General features: G+C 35.5%; 1 protein-coding gene and 1 non-coding gene across 2 annotated transcripts; one reads left to right on the forward strand and one right to left on the reverse strand.

The window, feature by feature from the left end:
* Nucleotides 1–1096: 1096 nt before the first annotated feature.
* Nucleotides 1097–1169, reverse strand: Trnav-cac (transfer RNA valine (anticodon CAC)). The gene has a single exon. It is a non-coding gene; the product is annotated as a tRNA-Val (tRNA).
* Nucleotides 1170–1448: 279 nt separating this feature from the next.
* LOC144442513 (deuterosome assembly protein 1-like) lies at nt 1449–14449 on the forward strand. Its single transcript, XM_078131877.1, has 17 exons — nt 1449–1710; nt 3358–3461; nt 4097–4283; nt 4768–4863; nt 5147–5290; nt 5718–5831; nt 6124–6252; nt 6923–7048; nt 7600–7745; nt 8522–8665; nt 9110–9227; nt 9519–9716; nt 11028–11195; nt 11945–12075; nt 12399–12559; nt 13111–13307; nt 13916–14449. Exons 2-17 carry the CDS (start codon nt 3400–3402, stop codon nt 14063–14065), a joined length of 2271 nt encoding a protein of 756 aa, XP_077988003.1. The 5' UTR covers nt 1449–1710; nt 3358–3399; the 3' UTR covers nt 14066–14449.
* Nucleotides 14450–18103: the final 3654 nt, after the last annotated feature.

Raw genomic sequence — 18103 nt, forward strand, 5'->3', positions numbered from 1 at the left:
CATCCAGTATTTCTTGCGAGACTTGACAATTTTTACGATATGATTTTGAATACGTAAAAAAAAATTTAGGGTCGGCGTGAAAAACTAGGTGGGGTCAAGTAACCGGAACAAACAATTTTTTTAGGCCTTACATTTTTGAAACGTACGATTGACAATTTTGCTCCGTTTTTCGACATCTCAGAGTTTTAGCATAACTTATTGCTACTTAATTAAAAGGCAAGGGAAACCTCGACAATCTATTAACCACGTATAGAGATTAATAGAAACCGTTAGTAAAATTACAAAATTTATAAAAGTTACATCCTGTGGGTACACTTGTTGTATATTACTTTCCAACAAAAACTTTTGTGTTCAGAATTTCATACAAAGTCAAAAAATGTTAGAATATCTTTTGTGTAACACCAACTCATCGCGCCCTCTATCGTCAATGTAAGCCTTATGTTTATTCAATAACACTCTTGATGCAGATCTGTTTACATGTACTATTGGGCTTGAGTGGTTCATTTGGAAGCAGTAGTGATTGGTTAGCTTCACCATGATGACTTATTATAATTAAAAATGTATCACAATGTGTTTATTAGTCATTATTTAACAAAATAGTTTTTTTTTAAGCGTCTCAAAATACGTTTCAGTTGCAATTAATGCAGCTCTCAGTCAACCTCTATCAGGATGCGAAACTGTAAATATCTGAAAAGAAAGGTTTTAAATTTTATAAGAATGCGGAAAACTTTCTTGGAAAATGTTTGCACTCACCGATCACTGATTCAAACGTAGTCAAATTTCAGGATTTCTCTAAATAAAAAATAGCGATTTCTTTCGAGGAAAATATTTGTAGGTCAGCCTTGTGTTTTTATATTGTTTATTTTTTAGAGTTTAGAATTCTTGTAGGAAAGAAAATGGAACCATTCATCGAAAATATTAATTGTGGGTTAACGGCTCTGGGCTAGTAAGCCTTAACGGTAGGTCTTACCCAAATTGTATTCGAGTGCCAGATCATTGTAAGAAAACATCAAGAGGATAATTGCTCGCCCATTAGCTGTTTATCCATATAAAAATGTGCTTAATATATATTAAAAGCGAAGTAAAAAATATACTATGTTTCCGCCCGGGCTCGAACCGGGGACCTTTCGCGTGTGAGGCGAACGTGATAACCACTACACTACGAAAACTTCGTGATGGCTTTTTGTAAATTAATAATATTGAATTTTAAACTTGTAAATTGTCAATAAAATATTGTTATAATCGTTAGACTGTATAACAATTTAATGGATAACCGTTTAGATGTACATTCCGATATAATGTTTAGTGGTTTACTCGCCCTTGTGTTTGACAATTTCCAATTAAATGCGATATTTTTTGTATATTTCGCACAGACTTAGGTGGCTTCATTTCCCGTGATCCTCTACGAGACGCCATTATTGTTTACATCGCTCAGTGCAATATCAAGTTACGACAAGCCTAAACTTGTATTTTAACAGAACAACTATACACTTGCTTGTCTCAAAGTGACATTTACCCCATCTCCGTGTTTAAATCTCGTGGTATATATTTGTAGAGAACATTCCCTTTGAAGTTTAAACCCTTGGAATACCAACTTCGCCAAATTTCAAAGTAGAGTGTACGACGACATCGGATTCCACGTGAAAACTTTGTTGACGAAAGTTTGAAATTTAGCGGCACTGTGTTGAGTCTGGGCTACGTTGGCGGGTGGTGAGTATGCAGTGGCGATATTGAAATTGAGTTGATTATGCCAGACAAAGTTTAAGACCAAGAGAAACCATTTTCAGTGTGTGTGTGTTTCTTTGTTTGAGTATTCAGAATGCAGTTGCAAATTAATAATAACCGTTTCTCATCGTCGATCGTAAATGTCGATGTCAGAGGACTTGTTCGTAGTTGCAGAGTCGTTGAATGATTGAGTGTGTATATATAGTGCAACAGTTTTCAACTAAAATAATTTAAACTGAAAAGAAGGCTTAGGCCGCGATGAGTCGCTAGTCGTTACTCCCGCATCTTTCAAATTACAGAATGCGAAACATCTGTGACTAAATTATTCAGAAGTCCGTGTATATTCAAATATAATTTGTACAGATGTGCCATTTTAATTTCATAATCCAGTCATCAACATTAGCATGATTAGTTGTGTCCCTTCTATTCAGTCTCACGTTAATCGCATGTGATATGTTTTCAAAATTCATAATTTCTAGAAAATAATACCATGGGGGTAATTAATTACAGAGAGAAATCAACTGAAACAATGCCTTACTCTTATGAATAATGTGTTTTACATGGATTTGGTATGAATGGCTGTCAGATTCTACTTCTTAAACCTACATTAGCTGCAACAACCCATGATATGTTCACTAAAATTGGTCCTGCTCTTATAAGAAGACATTATATCTGTTAATTAGTGGTCAGTATTATTAGGTGGTGTAACACTTGGCAAGTTTAAATCTTGAGCAAAAGCTTGGTTTTGAATGTGTCGCCTGCACTGGTCATAACTGGAATGTCAACTGTCATTTTTCGATCATACAAGCACAATATATAGTCGCTGGAAATTGTTAAAACGCCAATAATTAGACATTGTCAGTGGTTGATATTATCTGTAAGTAGTAAAGAAATAGGATGAAATCATGATGATCACCGTTGAGGGCGTTGAATTTTGTGTTTGGATGCAAACATCTTGATTTATTGTGTATACGGCCACATATATTTATCGGCAAGTGATGCAATACTGTTCAGGGTGCATGATATTATTACATGTCATTTGTAGTAAGTTACTCTACTCACAAAACATTTTCAAAAAATAAAAACGTTGAAGTTGCAGTGAGTGCAGCTTTAGAACAGATGATCATCAAAATGGTAAATTTGCCCAGAGACTCGTCTTTGTGTAGAGAGCTTCATGAGATAGTTAGTAACACCAGGACAAATATATTAATCCAATACAAATAAACTAAAAAATCCTGCCACAGCCATTATCTTTTACATGGACTTGACCTGAAGAGGGGTCTTGTGAAAACAGGAAAGGCTCCCTCCCATAGAGGTCACTGTTCAGGGGAATTTGATGCATTTTCTATCAAAGCAAAAAATAAACAAAATAAATAATTTTTGTTTGGTTATGAGAAACACACACGAAAGTAGTATTACGGTTTTACCTCAATAATTATTATTATCGTTGAACTTTTATTTCAGGAAAGAAACGACGCTCAAAACATCACAAAGCTAAAACAGAAAAAGTATTAAAATAGACATGTATACATAAATAATGAATAGTAGTAATGTATGAATACAAATACTATGTCATCTTATGTGGACTCTTTCAAATGAGTGTAATTGATTTCGAAGTTTTGTTTGTTTCAGTGGCAGCATACACCTAATGGCATTATTGAGGTGGATATTTTGATGGATAATAATAATATTGCAATGATGATGACTGATTTTCACAGGCAGGCTCAGGAAGCAGGGTAAGATACTCACTTTGTGTAAGGGGGAAGAGAGAATTATGTCGAGTACAAGACGCTTACTGTAATTCAACTAGGCTAAGATGGATGATCAATAAACCTTTTGCATAAAGTGATTTAGGAAATTATATTATTGAGTCATTGAGTGTCTTCTGCTGCTACAGTAAAAATGCCAACCGAGTGCGTTAAAAGATGTAATCAATGGAGATATTTCTGTGTCTCAGCACTGCAGAGACTGCAAACTTTTCCACACCAATTTGTGCAAATAAGTATATGACCGGGATCACTAATGACTGCGGTGTTGGGACATGTTATAATAATAATAATAATAATGCAAATTTATACCGTGCCTTTCCTCCTGAGAGTGCAAGGTGCTCACAATTATTACCCCTGGCACAGTGTATACTGGTAACCTATACAAAACTTTATTCACACAACGTGTAGACAATAGGAAACAAACTACAATGAATATATATATATATACAAAAAGGAAAAGCATATGAAAGTTTACACAGCTCAAAGTAGATAGATGATAAGTTGAGGTTGGGTGGGGGGAGGGTCGATCTCCTCCAGTGTGATCACGCCTTGTCTTACTCCATACACATTTTATTGATTAAAATTTTACCTTTGTAATACAGACTGTTTCAGGGTCCACTGTCTTCCTGTGAAGCTGAGCTGCAAGAGTTAATGAGACAGATTGATATAATGGTTAATAACAAGAAATTAGACTGGGATAGAGAGATGCAAACTGTGCAGGCAAAGGTAGATCTCAGAGATAAGGAAGCTATTAATCTTAGAGCTGACTTGGAGAGTAAACACCAAGAGGTGAGTACAGTTAATGGTTTTTTATGACTCTTGCAATCGAGGTCTCAGTTTACTTAGATACACACACACTAAAAGTATTGTTGTTTGATGTGGTAGATTACACAAATGAGCGATAAGGTTGCCTCTGTTGCTTCTGCGGAAGAAAGAAGAATATTGGGGACTAATAACTAATTATGCATGCAAAGATCTAGTAATCATATAATTCCCACTATTTGTCTTTACTCAGCCAGAACATAGTTGTTAGTTGTTAGTGACTAAAGGGTCTTGTCACTACTTGACTCAAAGTAACAAGACCCCATAGCTTGCTCTTATTTTCATCAGCCGAATAAAAAAAAATATTGTCACGCAATTTTACATGAATCCACTTAAAGTTGATTATAAATTTAAACTTTTATCTAACAGCTTGAAATTTATGATACCGTATATGAATACTGTTACGTAAAGAAATGAATAGAAACGTTCATGTTTATTTGTTGATTGGCAGGTGGGCAGACTACGTTACCAGTTAGACTCCGTGGAAAGAACACAGAAAGACCTGGTGAATCAGTATGAAGAACAAATTATGAGACTTAGGAATGAGGTAAGTTAGTGATGAGAATCAGGAATGAGGTAAATTAATGATACGATTTAGGAATGCTGTAAGTTAGTACAGAGACTTAGAAATGAGGTAAGTTATTGATGAGACTCAGGAATGAGGTAATTTGGTGATGAGACTTAGTTATGAGGTAAGTTAGTAATGAGACTTAGGAATGAGGTAAGTTAGTGATGAAGATCAGCCATTCTTTAGTACTCTTTCAATACCCGTCATTAAATGTGATTTTTCAAAACACTTCATACTATATTATTGTTTCTTTTATTTGCAGATGAGTAATCTTAAACATGACTATGAGAGACTACAGAAACACCACAACAAACAAGTACTGAATGTACAAAGAACCAGAGAGAAGGTGACAGCTGAATTCAGTGGTAACTCTACTGAGCTGAGGAGAGCCCAACAAAAAGTTGACGTAAGTACATATACCCAGCAGTGCACAGTATACACAGCTAGTTAATTGCTAATCAGTGTTCTATTTTACTTGTGCTGACTTAAAATTTATGAGTGAAAGTGACTCAATTTTCACCCAGATTTATTTTGACATAGAAATTGTTTCAGCTGAATTAGCTAAAATACATAAATTCACAGGCATATCTTAGTAATACGATAATGGTGTAAAGGTCTACTTTTATGAAAATACAACTACAAGGTCAAGTTGTAAGACATTAAGAAGATATGTATCGTGATTGTCTAATTTTATAAACATACAAGATGAAGTTGAAAGACAGGATAAAATGTTCATATCTAATTTGATAAAAGTACAAGGTCAAGTTCAAGTTGAAAGACATTGAGAATCAAACTCAATATGAGATATTTATTGTGATTGTATAATTTTACAGGAGTACAAGGCCAAGTTGAAAGACAGTGAGAGTCAGAAGAGACTACTTCAACAACAACTCATTGGTACAGAATCACAGAATAAAACATTAAAAGAGAAATGTGATTTACTACAGGTGAGTCAGTCTATTCAGGATCAACGTAGAATGCACCCCAGCTGCCAATTTGCCTGAAAAACAAAGTTATTCAAATCACTAAGCTCCGCAATATGAAAATTTGTTCCTGGTCTTGTTGAAAAAGTATGTGAGAAATTTTGGGAGTTCATTGGCAATTTTCTTTATTTCCAGTAGAGTTAACACAATTTATCAACCATTTTGTTTTCTATGGTGGTAGTTTGTAATGCAATCTGACCTTTTCAATGTCATTTTCGTACTTTTAATTATATGGTTGAAATTTTTGTTTGAATAGCAACAAGCAGGAGGTTACCAAGACCAGCTAAGTAAAAGAAGACAGCTGATAGACAACACAGAACTCAACTTTAGAACACAACAGTCTCAATTAGAAGGACAGTTGTCTAGAGCACAGGACACTATACAGGTAGGCTATAATGCTGTGATGTAGAACAGAACAGTTGTGTAGAGCACAGGACACTACCGTATCCAGGTACTAGTACTAGGTTGTGATGTCGTGATGTAGAACAGAACAATCTGTTGTCTACAGCACATGACACTATAGATGTACTAGTAGGTTGTGATGTCATGATGTGAGCATTTAGTGGCATTAAAATAGTCTTCACATGTTGTTGGTACAATCGATGGCATACTATATACAACATTACTGGTACGCCCTTGAATTATATTAGAATACCAGATAAAGTTCTGTCAAAGCAAGTAAGCATTTTGAAGGGGAACAAAGAACACTAATATTTTTAGATGCATTTCTTTATGCTTAGGGGACCCTAAAAAGTTGTTAACACTAACTCTGCAACATGCGACCTCACAGGAATAGAGTTATGAAAATTGACTCTTAGTGTGGAACCAGTTTGCTGTACTCTGGGGCAAGGCATTATGGGAAACAAGGAATGTTAGGTGCTTCAATATCCACACAATGCTTACGATCTTGGCCAGCTGTGAGAACCAAGTACAATACTTGACTTTTTAATAGGCAGTGAAATTCCCCCCCCCCCCCCCCCCCCCCCCGAAATATATAAACTAACTCTGTTATGCCCCTTGGAAATTAATGTTCTTGTACCTTTTTTCCAACACAGCATAAAGAGTCCATGCTCCAGAAATTAAAAACATCAGTGGAGGAAACACTAGCAAGCAACAAACAATTGACAGAGGAACACAATAGATTGATAGAGGACTTACAACATGCACACAGGAAAAATAGAGTGAGTTAATTACCCTTATAAGTTATTCACTATGATAGTTTTTGTATAATGTGATAGTATTCTTGACCACAGGACATCTAGGGATTTAAATTGGCAGAAAACATAGTCCCCAGAACATTTCTACATGTACATAAACTTAAAAAATCGATGTTACCATGAATCAGTGTTGCGAGATATAGAAACAATTTTCTGTGGAGATTGTTGCAAAATGAAGATATGATCTCTTAGTAATGTTTTTTGTGAGGTATGGGTTTTTGACAGAGACAAACAACAGACAGCAGCTCTAAATGTGAGTTTTATCACTACAGCTAATTTTTGTTCACTGCAACTGGGTTTTATTTTCATCAATTCATATTTGCACTAGACCTATACAAACATATAGGTAGCGATCTGAATGTGACTTTGAGAATGCCCACACAGAAACAGGTTTTGTGACAGTTGTCAGTTGAGTGCGAACATATTTTTATTTGTTGAAATTCTCCACAAAATAGTGAATTTGAGTTCAAGTCCATATCATATAATGTATAATTTTTGTGTTTTTTCTTTGATAGAAATTAGAAGATAATTTAGGGCAAGTTCAGCTAGAACTTCACTCTAGGGATGACTTACTAAGAATTGCTGATCAAGAACAACGACAACATAGTAAAGAATTGTCACACTTTGAAGAAAGATTACGAATCAAAGATACAATGATAAGGTTTGTAAATTGATAGATGGATAAAAATCCTACATGAAATGGGGACACCATGTTTTTTATTTACATAAACATAGACACATTTTACTCCACACCAACAATAGCAGACACCTGACACACAGCATGATCCCTTACAGAATCACAGTGATAAGCATTGCTATTCTTGTAAAGTGCAGTAGAAACAGGCTTCTACTGAAAAAAATTACAAATGAACACTGAATATTCATGAGTCATGAGTGCCAATACCCTTCAGTCTAAAACATCTCATGAATATTCAGTGTCCAACCATTGAATACATTATTTCAGCTGACTCCCATGATGTAATAGCCCATAGCAAAGATACCCTATAAAGGCACAAGATTAACTTGTTTTGTTTTTTTGAATCTCAAGTAATTGTAGGTGATGTAAAATCTTGAAATGACTCTCCCATAGTTTGTAAAAATGACTTCATTTCCTGGAGTGGCATTCCTTATAATGCCTATTTGTATCTGGACAACAAAAATTAAAAAAACAAAACTGACAGTATATGAAGGAATAGAGGTACCTTTGGTGAATAGAGCAATCTAGCCATATTCCTACTATTACAACAGATTTTAATCAGATTGTGGAAGGAGGTGATCACTCACGGAACATCAAAATCGCAAAAAACAAACATCAATATACGAAGGAAATTGGGTCGATTGAGTCATATTTCAATCAGATTGTATTCAGCCAGTCTGTATTTTAGTCTCAGTGTGAAATGTACATCCAACCTATTTTGGTATATGTCATGTCCATAGAGCACTGGAACAAGGCAGTCAACAGGAGAGAAATATTGAAATTGCCCAGCTGAATAAGGAGTTGGCCAATGCTGAAGGTGAAAACAGGGCTCTTAGAAAGAATGAGCAGAGAATTTTAGAAGAACAGAGTAAACTACAAACAAAGTAAGTTATCTGTTATAACAACGACAGCAAGTCAGCTGTCAGGAAGCTAACACAGTGACAAAGTAAGACTACAGTTTCAACATATTGATATAAGCTTGCATCGAATATTGATGTAATTACACTCACAGTACAGTGGTATCTTGGTCAGCAGGTTTTCCTCAAGTAGTCAACCTTATTTAGTGTTTACATTATCTTGATTACAGGGTGATTATATCTGTAGACCACATGTATCTACAGCCATGGATTGAATAGTATCAACTTTGCCTATTTGTGGCAATCGGGAATGAGAGACAACTTTCATGGCAAGACATAATTAATGTCAGAGATCCTCAGATGTAACAGAGATCCTCAGATGTAACATGTTGTGTTCAAATAAATAAGGCATATAATAAAGTCAAGATTTCTGTATCAGTGGATTAACATGATAAATGTCTTGTCTATCAGACTGGATGCTGCACAGAGGGAGTGTACGGATCTCAACATGAATCTGACAAGAAAAATAGATGAAATAAGAAGAATTGAAACAACAGAAGTGAAAAAGCTTAACTCTGAGATTACTAAGGTAATTAACTTATCTCTGGTTGTCTCTGATTAGCTGAATATTATCCATAGATGGTGCAATAGTGTTCACAGTGTATGATATTACGATTATGTCATTGTATCTCACAAAACATTTTCAAAAAAACATGCAAGTTAAAGCCAGTGCAGCTTTAAAACAAGAAAAAGTTATTCCATGAAAGTTTGGTGTGGTGTGGTCCTTTTGATCCTTTCGTCAATAAATCAGGATTTATTGAATTGTTGTTATTTTGTTTTATCACTGACAACTTACTAATCCAATCATGTTACCTTGCAGACCAGAGATAAATATCACTCTAAAGAACAATTCTTTAGCTCTGAAATTGATGGAATGCGATCAGAAATATCCACACTGAAAACAGAACTTCATCAACGAGACATTACCATTGCGTCACTAAGCAACGAAATCTCGGTCATGGAACGAAGAATTCGAGAAAACAGTGATTTAGAAGAAAGATTGAATAATGAAATCCAAGTAAGTTTTCATTTTCCTTATTTTCTCTACAAGGCCAAAAAAAAATAAAAATCTGGTTCTGGTCAGGGTAAACTTTCTAAAGTGGTGCGACGACGCGCGTTTTTTTTTTTTTCCTAATTTTTTTTTTTTTTGGCAAATTAGTAAATACACATTTTTGACACTTTACATGCTCTCGGAAGATGTCATACAACTCTGGAAGTTGGCACTGTTGTATGGCAAGTTTTATACGATGCGGATCAATCATCCATCAGGGCATCACTAGTCACATTTACAAATTTATCTTATCGCCCAGTGATTTGCAGTTATAATCCCGATTTGCAGTTATAATCCCATCCAAGATAATGAGTCTTGCCTTGCAACCACTGTATAATGTCATTGTGCAACTTGCAACGTTAAATAACGAGAAATAGGTCTGTCCAACGGACGTAGAGGAGGCAGTGTTTTCTTTCGAGCACCGTCCATCATCAGTCTGATACGCAGTCTGTATACGGTACGATGTTTGACACGTCTTTCCAACTCATCGCAGATGGAAAGACGTGTCGAACATCGTAGCGCATACATCCAGAGCTAACTGCTTACGCTACAGGAAAATCTTTGTATTCAGAAGGCAGAACGAAACGATCACCAGAACTAAGAACACCTCGAAAGTCAGCTGAATTGATATCAACATTTCGATTGCTCACGACGTACTCAAACTTCTGACATTTTCGAAACATGTGAGCGGTTTACCACCTAGCACAGTGAACACACTATTTCCCGTGATTCCCATCAACCACGCTCATCGTACATATTACGTACACATATCGTACGGGGGATTATGGGTATGCAACAGTACTAGAAGAAAAGGGTACCCGTTACCAAATAGAAGTGCGCCATCACACGAGTTAAATTTTTTCCGCTAGCCTTGCATACAGTGTTGATCGACGGGGAATTGTAAATAAGGAACGGGAAAGCAAAAATTATCGGAAAAAAAAGGATCGACGCGGGGGTATTCAGGGCACGCGCGCGCTGACCAGAACCAGACATATTTTTTTTTTTGGCCCAGCGTTATCCATTAGAAAATGTAACATTTTATTGTTGCCATGCCAACAAAAAGCGCTCTCCATAATGTAAAGTTAGAGGAATTGTGAAAATGGTTTCTGTTGGACAAGTATGTGACTGCGTATTTAACAAAATAAATGCTGTGACTCTGAAAGTCAAGTGAATGCTTTTAACTTCAAACTGCCAGTCTTGTTCACTCTATGATAGACGACACTAATGTTCGCTGCTGAATGTTTTTGTTAAACTGTTTTATTTTCCCCACATTGACAGGTATCAAATGCCCAGCTGGATGCATTACGACTTGAAAACAGACATCTACGAGAAACCACCTTAAATGAAAAATTAGCCAATAGCAAAGATTTACATGATGTGGAGTCCAAGCTGACAGAGCTGCAAGACTTACAGATTGATTACAATAAAACTATTGCCAAATTAGAGGTGAGTTTACAACACGTAAAACCCAAGTAGAGCAATTTCACTGTGCCATGATCATTTACAGCATTGGTATTAAGTATAAAATGGGCTCAGTGTACAGTGTTCGCCCCATAGTAGATTGCAAAGATGGTGATAAATTTGCATAATAATTTACATATCAATAACATTGTAATTTGCATAATGATCAGCTTATAATATGTTTGTCTTCAATATTCAAACATACTCTTACATGTTTATATTTTAACACATACACACATAGACATTTAGGATCAGCAATTTCTCTACATGTGAAAGTATTATTATTATATTGTCATTCAAAGCTTACTAAAATTCAAAGATGGTAGAACACTTTTGAAACACGGGAGAAACCTGCCAAGCATGGCAACCTGGGTGGTCAGAATAGTGTTGTCACCATGCTTTCTCTATAGTGGGGAGAACACCGAGTATAAGTTCGCTCTAAAGTAAATCATCTTTGCTGTGCCACTATTGTTTATATCAAGTGTAAAGCATATTGTTTTATGTACATGGCCTCTCTAAATGTAATCGGTCTGTTAACAAACACACTAGTACAAAACAAGTATAAGGATGCAGTGCAAACACCACCAGTATACGCACACACCAGAGAAAGTAATCACTGTATATATACTGGCCGCGTGCATTACTCTCTATTTTTATTATCTCAGTTACGTTTTACATTACGTTTTACATATAATAACTTTTGACTTTTTCATTTGTGTGTTGTTCATTGATAGGATGAAGCTAGACAATTACGACATGAAAACGTTACTCTCAAACAACAATTATCCAACCTGAAACACCAGTATAATGCAGCCCTACAAGAAACACAAAGTACTATCACAGATATCAAGTCTAAAGATGACAGGTGAGATTACTATATTTGGACTTATGCCACTATAGTTGAGGGTGCTTGAATCATGTCAGTACACGATCATAGCAATGGGGGTGCTAGTATCATACTAGTGTATATACTATAATGGCAGTGAATAGTATCATACTAGTGTATACATAACATAGGGATACATGTAATGTTGAAGATGTGTGAAACAGTAAAATAATTTAAAATGACAACTTTTGCATTTAAGGTTGAGTGATTATTTCTGTGGCCAATTAGTGTAATTTGGAAATCTTTGGCTTCAAGTGAAGCATATTTTAATGTACATCATTATCTTTTCTATTTTTTTGTAGGAAAATGCATTTAATGCAGCAGGACTTTCAGACAGAACTTTCAGGGGAAGCAGCCAGACATGAAAACACTGTAGAGAGATATAAAGCTGAAATCAAGTCATTACAGAATGAAAATATCCACCTTCAAGAACAACTCAAACAACAAGTTAGCAGTATCAAAAGTGAGTGAAGTTTTAAACCTTGTGGCCATGTGCTGCATATCTTTGGTGTGCATATGCTTTGGGAGTGAGGTTTTAAGCCTAGTGGTTGTGTCCTGCATATCTTTGGTGTGGACATGCTTTGGCATGTTTACAAAGAAGAGTTTGACACTAAAGTGCAAAAATTCAGGGGGCATCATATGTAATCCCAAGGTATATCTTGGTTTGATCTGTTCTCTTTTACTGATTTGCCTCTCGTTCTGGCCCTCATTGCTAAGTAAAATGCAACAATCGTCCAAGTCACATGTGCACATTGGGGTCCACCACACGACAGAATGTTTACATGTAACAAGAGACCAGGTTGACAATATTTGCTTATTACATTTTGTCAGACTATGCATATTTATTAGTGTTTTCCTTGTACTGTAGCGTTTTGTAAGGTAATAAAGCTTATTCATCTGCTGTGTGCACTTGTAGGGCTTTCTTTATCGGTGTGTGTGTGTGTGTGAACATGTACACTTAATGTAAAGTGATATTGCGACATGAAAAGTTACTCTTTTTCCTATTTTACATAGGATTGGAAGGTGAGAATGGTGTAATGACTGAATTTATCAGTACAGTAGACAAGATAGCCAAGACTCCACCGTGTAGATCACCATATAGTATGTCACCATCTAAATACCAAAGTGACAGTGCTAATACAACTCAGGATAGAGTAGAATTGCTAAGTATGCCACCTACACCACAGTCTCATAGCAGTGAGCTAAGTCAGGTAAGTCATTTTCTCTCTCCATCTCTCTCTCTCTCTCTCTCTCTCTCTCTCTCTCTCTCTCCACCTCTCTCTCTGTTGCTCTCTCTCTCTGTCCATCTCTCTCTCTCTGTTGCACTCTCTCTCTCTCTCTCTCTCTCTCTCTCTCTCTCTCTCTCTCTCTCTCTCTCTCTCTCTCTCGTACTTTGTTCAAGTGAAGTCCAATCCAATCACAATTGAAATCAAGAGAAATAAATCAGAGATAACGATGGTAAAGTTTTCAAAAAGAGGTTAAAATGAATTCAGAATTAACCCACTTTAGAATCCAAAATGACCACTGAAACACTGTACTAACTGTTAAAAATAAAAATTGTTCATTTCCTTGCCAACAGGCAGTGAAAATCCTTTTCTTTTATAATTTCAAACCAACCTAGAACTAGCTTTCAAATGGCAAAGGCTAGAGAGATTTGAATAACATTGATTGTGAACGAAATTCGTCCCTGAGGTTTCCTTAACAATGTTCACATCAGACAAAGTAAGAAATGAACTTGGAGGGGAGTGGGGAGGGTATATCATATTATCATACAAAAACAATTCCTGAATTTGATCACTTTATTTTTTATGATTTACAGCGTCCCATTTCAAGAAACTCAGTTACAACAACTTTCATATCAGAAGAAAAACGACGAGGCCGAGAATTAGAATATCTCTTAGACGCCCATATAGAGGACTTACACAAAAACACAGAGGCCACCTTGAAGAGATTTACTAGTGCTAGGTAGCCTTATTTAGAAATATCACATAGCTAAGGAGCTTCTTGTTGAGAAATGTCATGGTGCTAGGTAGATTCACTCTAAAAGAAAATTACAAGTTGTTGTGTGTGCATGAAGTGTGCTTAGTATTATAGCGCGATTGACCACAATATGACAAAAGTGAATAACCTATTACTGTACCTATCAAATCAATAAATGAAATTTTCAATTAATCAAAAATTTGTCTTTTATAAAAAGAAATTATAGTTAGCTCATGTCAACCAATAATGACATGTGGCTACAATATAAACTTAAATAAAATGAATTATGCTCAAAATATATCTCTTTTTTGTTACCTGTACATGTATATAATAAAATGTGAATATTTGTTTCTCGTGATTGTTATTTGTTCATGTTGCATGTCTCTTATATTATTTGAAAATGAAAATTGAAATAAAGTATTATTTTATAACACATATTGTTTTAATTTGGAATAAACTTTGCATAATAGATGATTTGGTATGTTTTAGTTACAAGATTTTGCATCCTGTATGCTGTTTGGAAGAGCCTGATCATGATACGTTGGGATACTACTACATGTATTACAAATACTAAATCAGAAACTCTAGCGTTTCAATAAGGCAGCACAATTAGATGTTGTTCTCCAATATTATTCTTTGTTCATTCAAGGAAAATTCTAGCAACCTAAGGGGCCCTTGTCACTACTCGTCTAGCGACTCAGTGACAACAACCTTTCATGCGTATTTTCCTACTGAATGAAGAAAAATATTGGAAAATAATATAAATATATACCATAGCCAGTAATATGGAAAAAAAATGGGGAAAGTAATAGCAATTTTTGAGAGTTTTGACTCGTATTTTGAACACAGCAGAACCAATGATGTAGATACAAACTGTCATGACGTAGAACAACCACTGTATATATTCAACATTTTTTGTTGACCCTGGCTCATACATGGTATACTGTTTTTATCTACAGTAGTGCTGTAGGCGTGGTGAAGTGTATATATATGTGTGTGTGTGTGTGTGTGTCTGTGTGTGTATTTAAATGACTTATTAAGTCAAAAAACCACCAGACTTATTGCCTTGGTGGTTTTTTGACTTAATAAGTCATTTAAATACACACACACACACACACACACTTTACAAATTAGCCATTAAATAGTTTTTTTGATCGAAATACATATCTCTGGAGCAATCAGTTTCATTGAACAATTTTCACACCCCATTAAATGTTCCCATCAAATAGGGTGTGAAAATTGTTCAATGAAACTGATTGCTCCAGAGATATGTATTTCGGTCAAACAAAAATTCAATGGCTAATTTGTAAAATTAATGATTTTTTGACATTAATTCTGGGGAGGACACTGCACATTCTTTGTACAAATGGTCTTTCATTGGTGTGAATTCTAATGTGTATCCTTAAATTGCAGCTTACATTAAACCCTTAAATGGTCTTTCTATTAAATGTATCATCATGTGTCTCCTCAGAATGGCATTTTGTGGGAGTCCTTTACCACACTCTTTACATACTAATGGCCTTTCATTTGTGTGGATATATATATATATATACCTTCAAACTGACACTTTTATTAAACCTGTTGCCACACTCTTTCCTCTGACTCCAAGTCTTGTTGACAGTACTGGTCATCTGTGGTTTCTGATTTCTATTTCACTCTTACATTCAAAAATGGGCTTTCATTTTTTGTGTATCTTCATGTGTCTCTTCATTGTACCACTTTGATTAAATCCTTTATGGCATACTTTGCATACATATGGTTTCTCATTTGTATGTGTTCTCATGTGTGTCTTGAGATGGTCATGTCTATAAAAACTTTTACTACATACTTTGCATGCAAATGGTCTTTCATCTGTATGAGTTACTATGTGTCTCTCCAGATCTTCACTTTGCTGGTAACATTTACCACACTTTTGACATACAATTTTTTTTTCATTGGTGTGGCGTCTCATATGTGTTTTTAATTTGAGACTTTCTTCAAAAATCTTGCCACATTCGTTACAGACAAATGTTCTTTCATTTGTGTGAATTCTGCTATGTATCTTTAAATTGACACTATCAGTAAACCCCTCGCCACACCCTTCACACGAAAATGGGCTTTCATTTTTGTGTATCCTTCGATGTCTGTTCAGTGTGCCACTTTGAATAAACCCTTTACCACATTCTTCGCATATGTGTAGTTTTTCATTGGTATGAATTCTGATGTGTTCCTTGAGATGATCACGTCTATGAAACCCTTTATCACATACGTTGCATGCAAATGGTCTTTTATTTGTACGCTTTCTCATGTGTCTCTTCAGACTCTCACTTTGCACTTGAATCGTTTGAGTTGGAATGGGTTCACTGCAGGGACTTTCTGCCATAACAGGTACAGTTTTAGAACGGTCTTCTGTACTTAATAATTTTTGATTATCAGCTGAGTAGAAAGTGGTTCCAAATTCTTGACCAGCTCTTGCCTCCTCTGACTCCGAGTCTTGTTGGTACTGGTCATCTGTTGTTTCTGATTTCATATATCTATTTGTAAAACAACAGAAGTAGAATGTGTAAGATTACAAAGTAATTACATAAGCATGTTAAAATGGTAGTACATGTATGTGCAGCATAATCTAGATGCTAAATTGTGAAACTTGGTTATTGAGGAAATTGAATGTCATAGAGTAACCACATATATGCTTGCTGTATTACACACACACACACACACACACACACTATAAACTGGTCTTTTGACCAAAGATATCACCAATGGAACTGAAGCTTCAGTACAACTGAAATCCTAGATTTGATATCTTGTAACATCATGTACTTGAGGAGGATTGATTGGTCCCTAGCACTTTTATTATTTTTGCACAAGACCGAGTTGTTTGATTACTGCTATGGGCTTGATCATGGTTGTTAGGCCCAAAGAAATTGTGTCCAGGTTCCGATGATGCTCAATTTTCGAACAGGTGGGTATACCTGGGTAGGTAGATTTTTACAAAAAAAATCCACGTGTGGGAGTCTTCTAGTTCAGGTAGTTATGTTTTGCATTGTTTTCCATATGCTCTCTGTGTTACTGGTTTCTTTCCATCAGATGTACAGCCATTACAGATTGGAAGACTTAAGACATCAACTTAAAAATACAGTTTTATATTGTCTTTTTAAGTTGATGTCAGTTTCCGCATCCACTATTTCTCGTGAGACTCCACACATTTTTTGAGATTTGTTTTCTCAAATACTATTTTTTTTAAATTTAGGATTGGCAGTAAAAAACTATGTGGGGTCAGGTAACCGGAACAAAACAAGTTTTTTTCAGGCCTTACATATTTATGTTTATGTTTGAGAGCTCTTCACTGGAATTCCATCAAGGTTTTTATATCTTTGTAGTAGATAGTGTAATTCAGCTTTTGTCATGTATGTGGTCTTTGTTGCTTTGCATATTTCTGTACATTTTTGAATATTCACTAGAGTACCCACTGTTCAGTCTGTTGTTGATTTGTTACCACAAACTGTACTTTTATTGTTGTTCTGGATGTGGTCTTAGTTACTCTGGGGATATTTGTTTACATTTTTTTATTGTTTGTTCACATGACCACCCACATATATGCAACAAATGGCATGATTTGACAATTGACCCTCGAGGTCAAGGTCAATGTCTAAAAACAAGGCTTACCCCTGATATTAAAGGTTTTGAAATACGTAAACTTAGCATACCTATAGATTTTTAACTATGGTATGCAACAATTGACAATTGACCCTAAAGGTCAAGGTCCATTTCTAAAAAGAAGGCTTATTATAACACTGATAATATTAAAGGTTTTGAAATGCGTACACTTAGCATACATATGGATTTTAATCATCGTCGCAAACCACGGCCTCTTTTACGGCACCTTCCAAAACCCGCTGTTATTTCGCAGTATATATCAGGGTATATATGGTAGAAGAAATAACAGCTCAGGTTTGCGAGAATGATTTTTAATGGGTATGATTGTCATTCGATCAAATCTAGTTTTTCATTTGTATGAATTCTAATGCGAAATGTATGAACAAAA

This window comes from Glandiceps talaboti, chromosome 11 (assembly GCF_964340395.1).
Source record: "Glandiceps talaboti chromosome 11, keGlaTala1.1, whole genome shotgun sequence".
NCBI classification, from domain to species: Eukaryota; Metazoa; Hemichordata; class Enteropneusta; family Spengelidae; genus Glandiceps; species Glandiceps talaboti.

Bases quoted from the DNA above. Each gene is read 5' to 3' on its own strand.
- LOC144442513 (XM_078131877.1), top strand. From the start codon at position 3,400: ATGGATAATAATAATATTGCAATGATGATGACTGATTTTCACAGGCAG. The intron at 7,746-8,521 runs GTTTGTAAATTG...TCATGTCCATAG, and splicing joins ATCAAAGATACAATGATAAG to AGCACTGGAACAAGGCAGTC. The intron at 12,076-12,398 runs GTGAGATTACTA...ATTTTTTTGTAG, and splicing joins ATCAAGTCTAAAGATGACAG to GAAAATGCATTTAATGCAGC.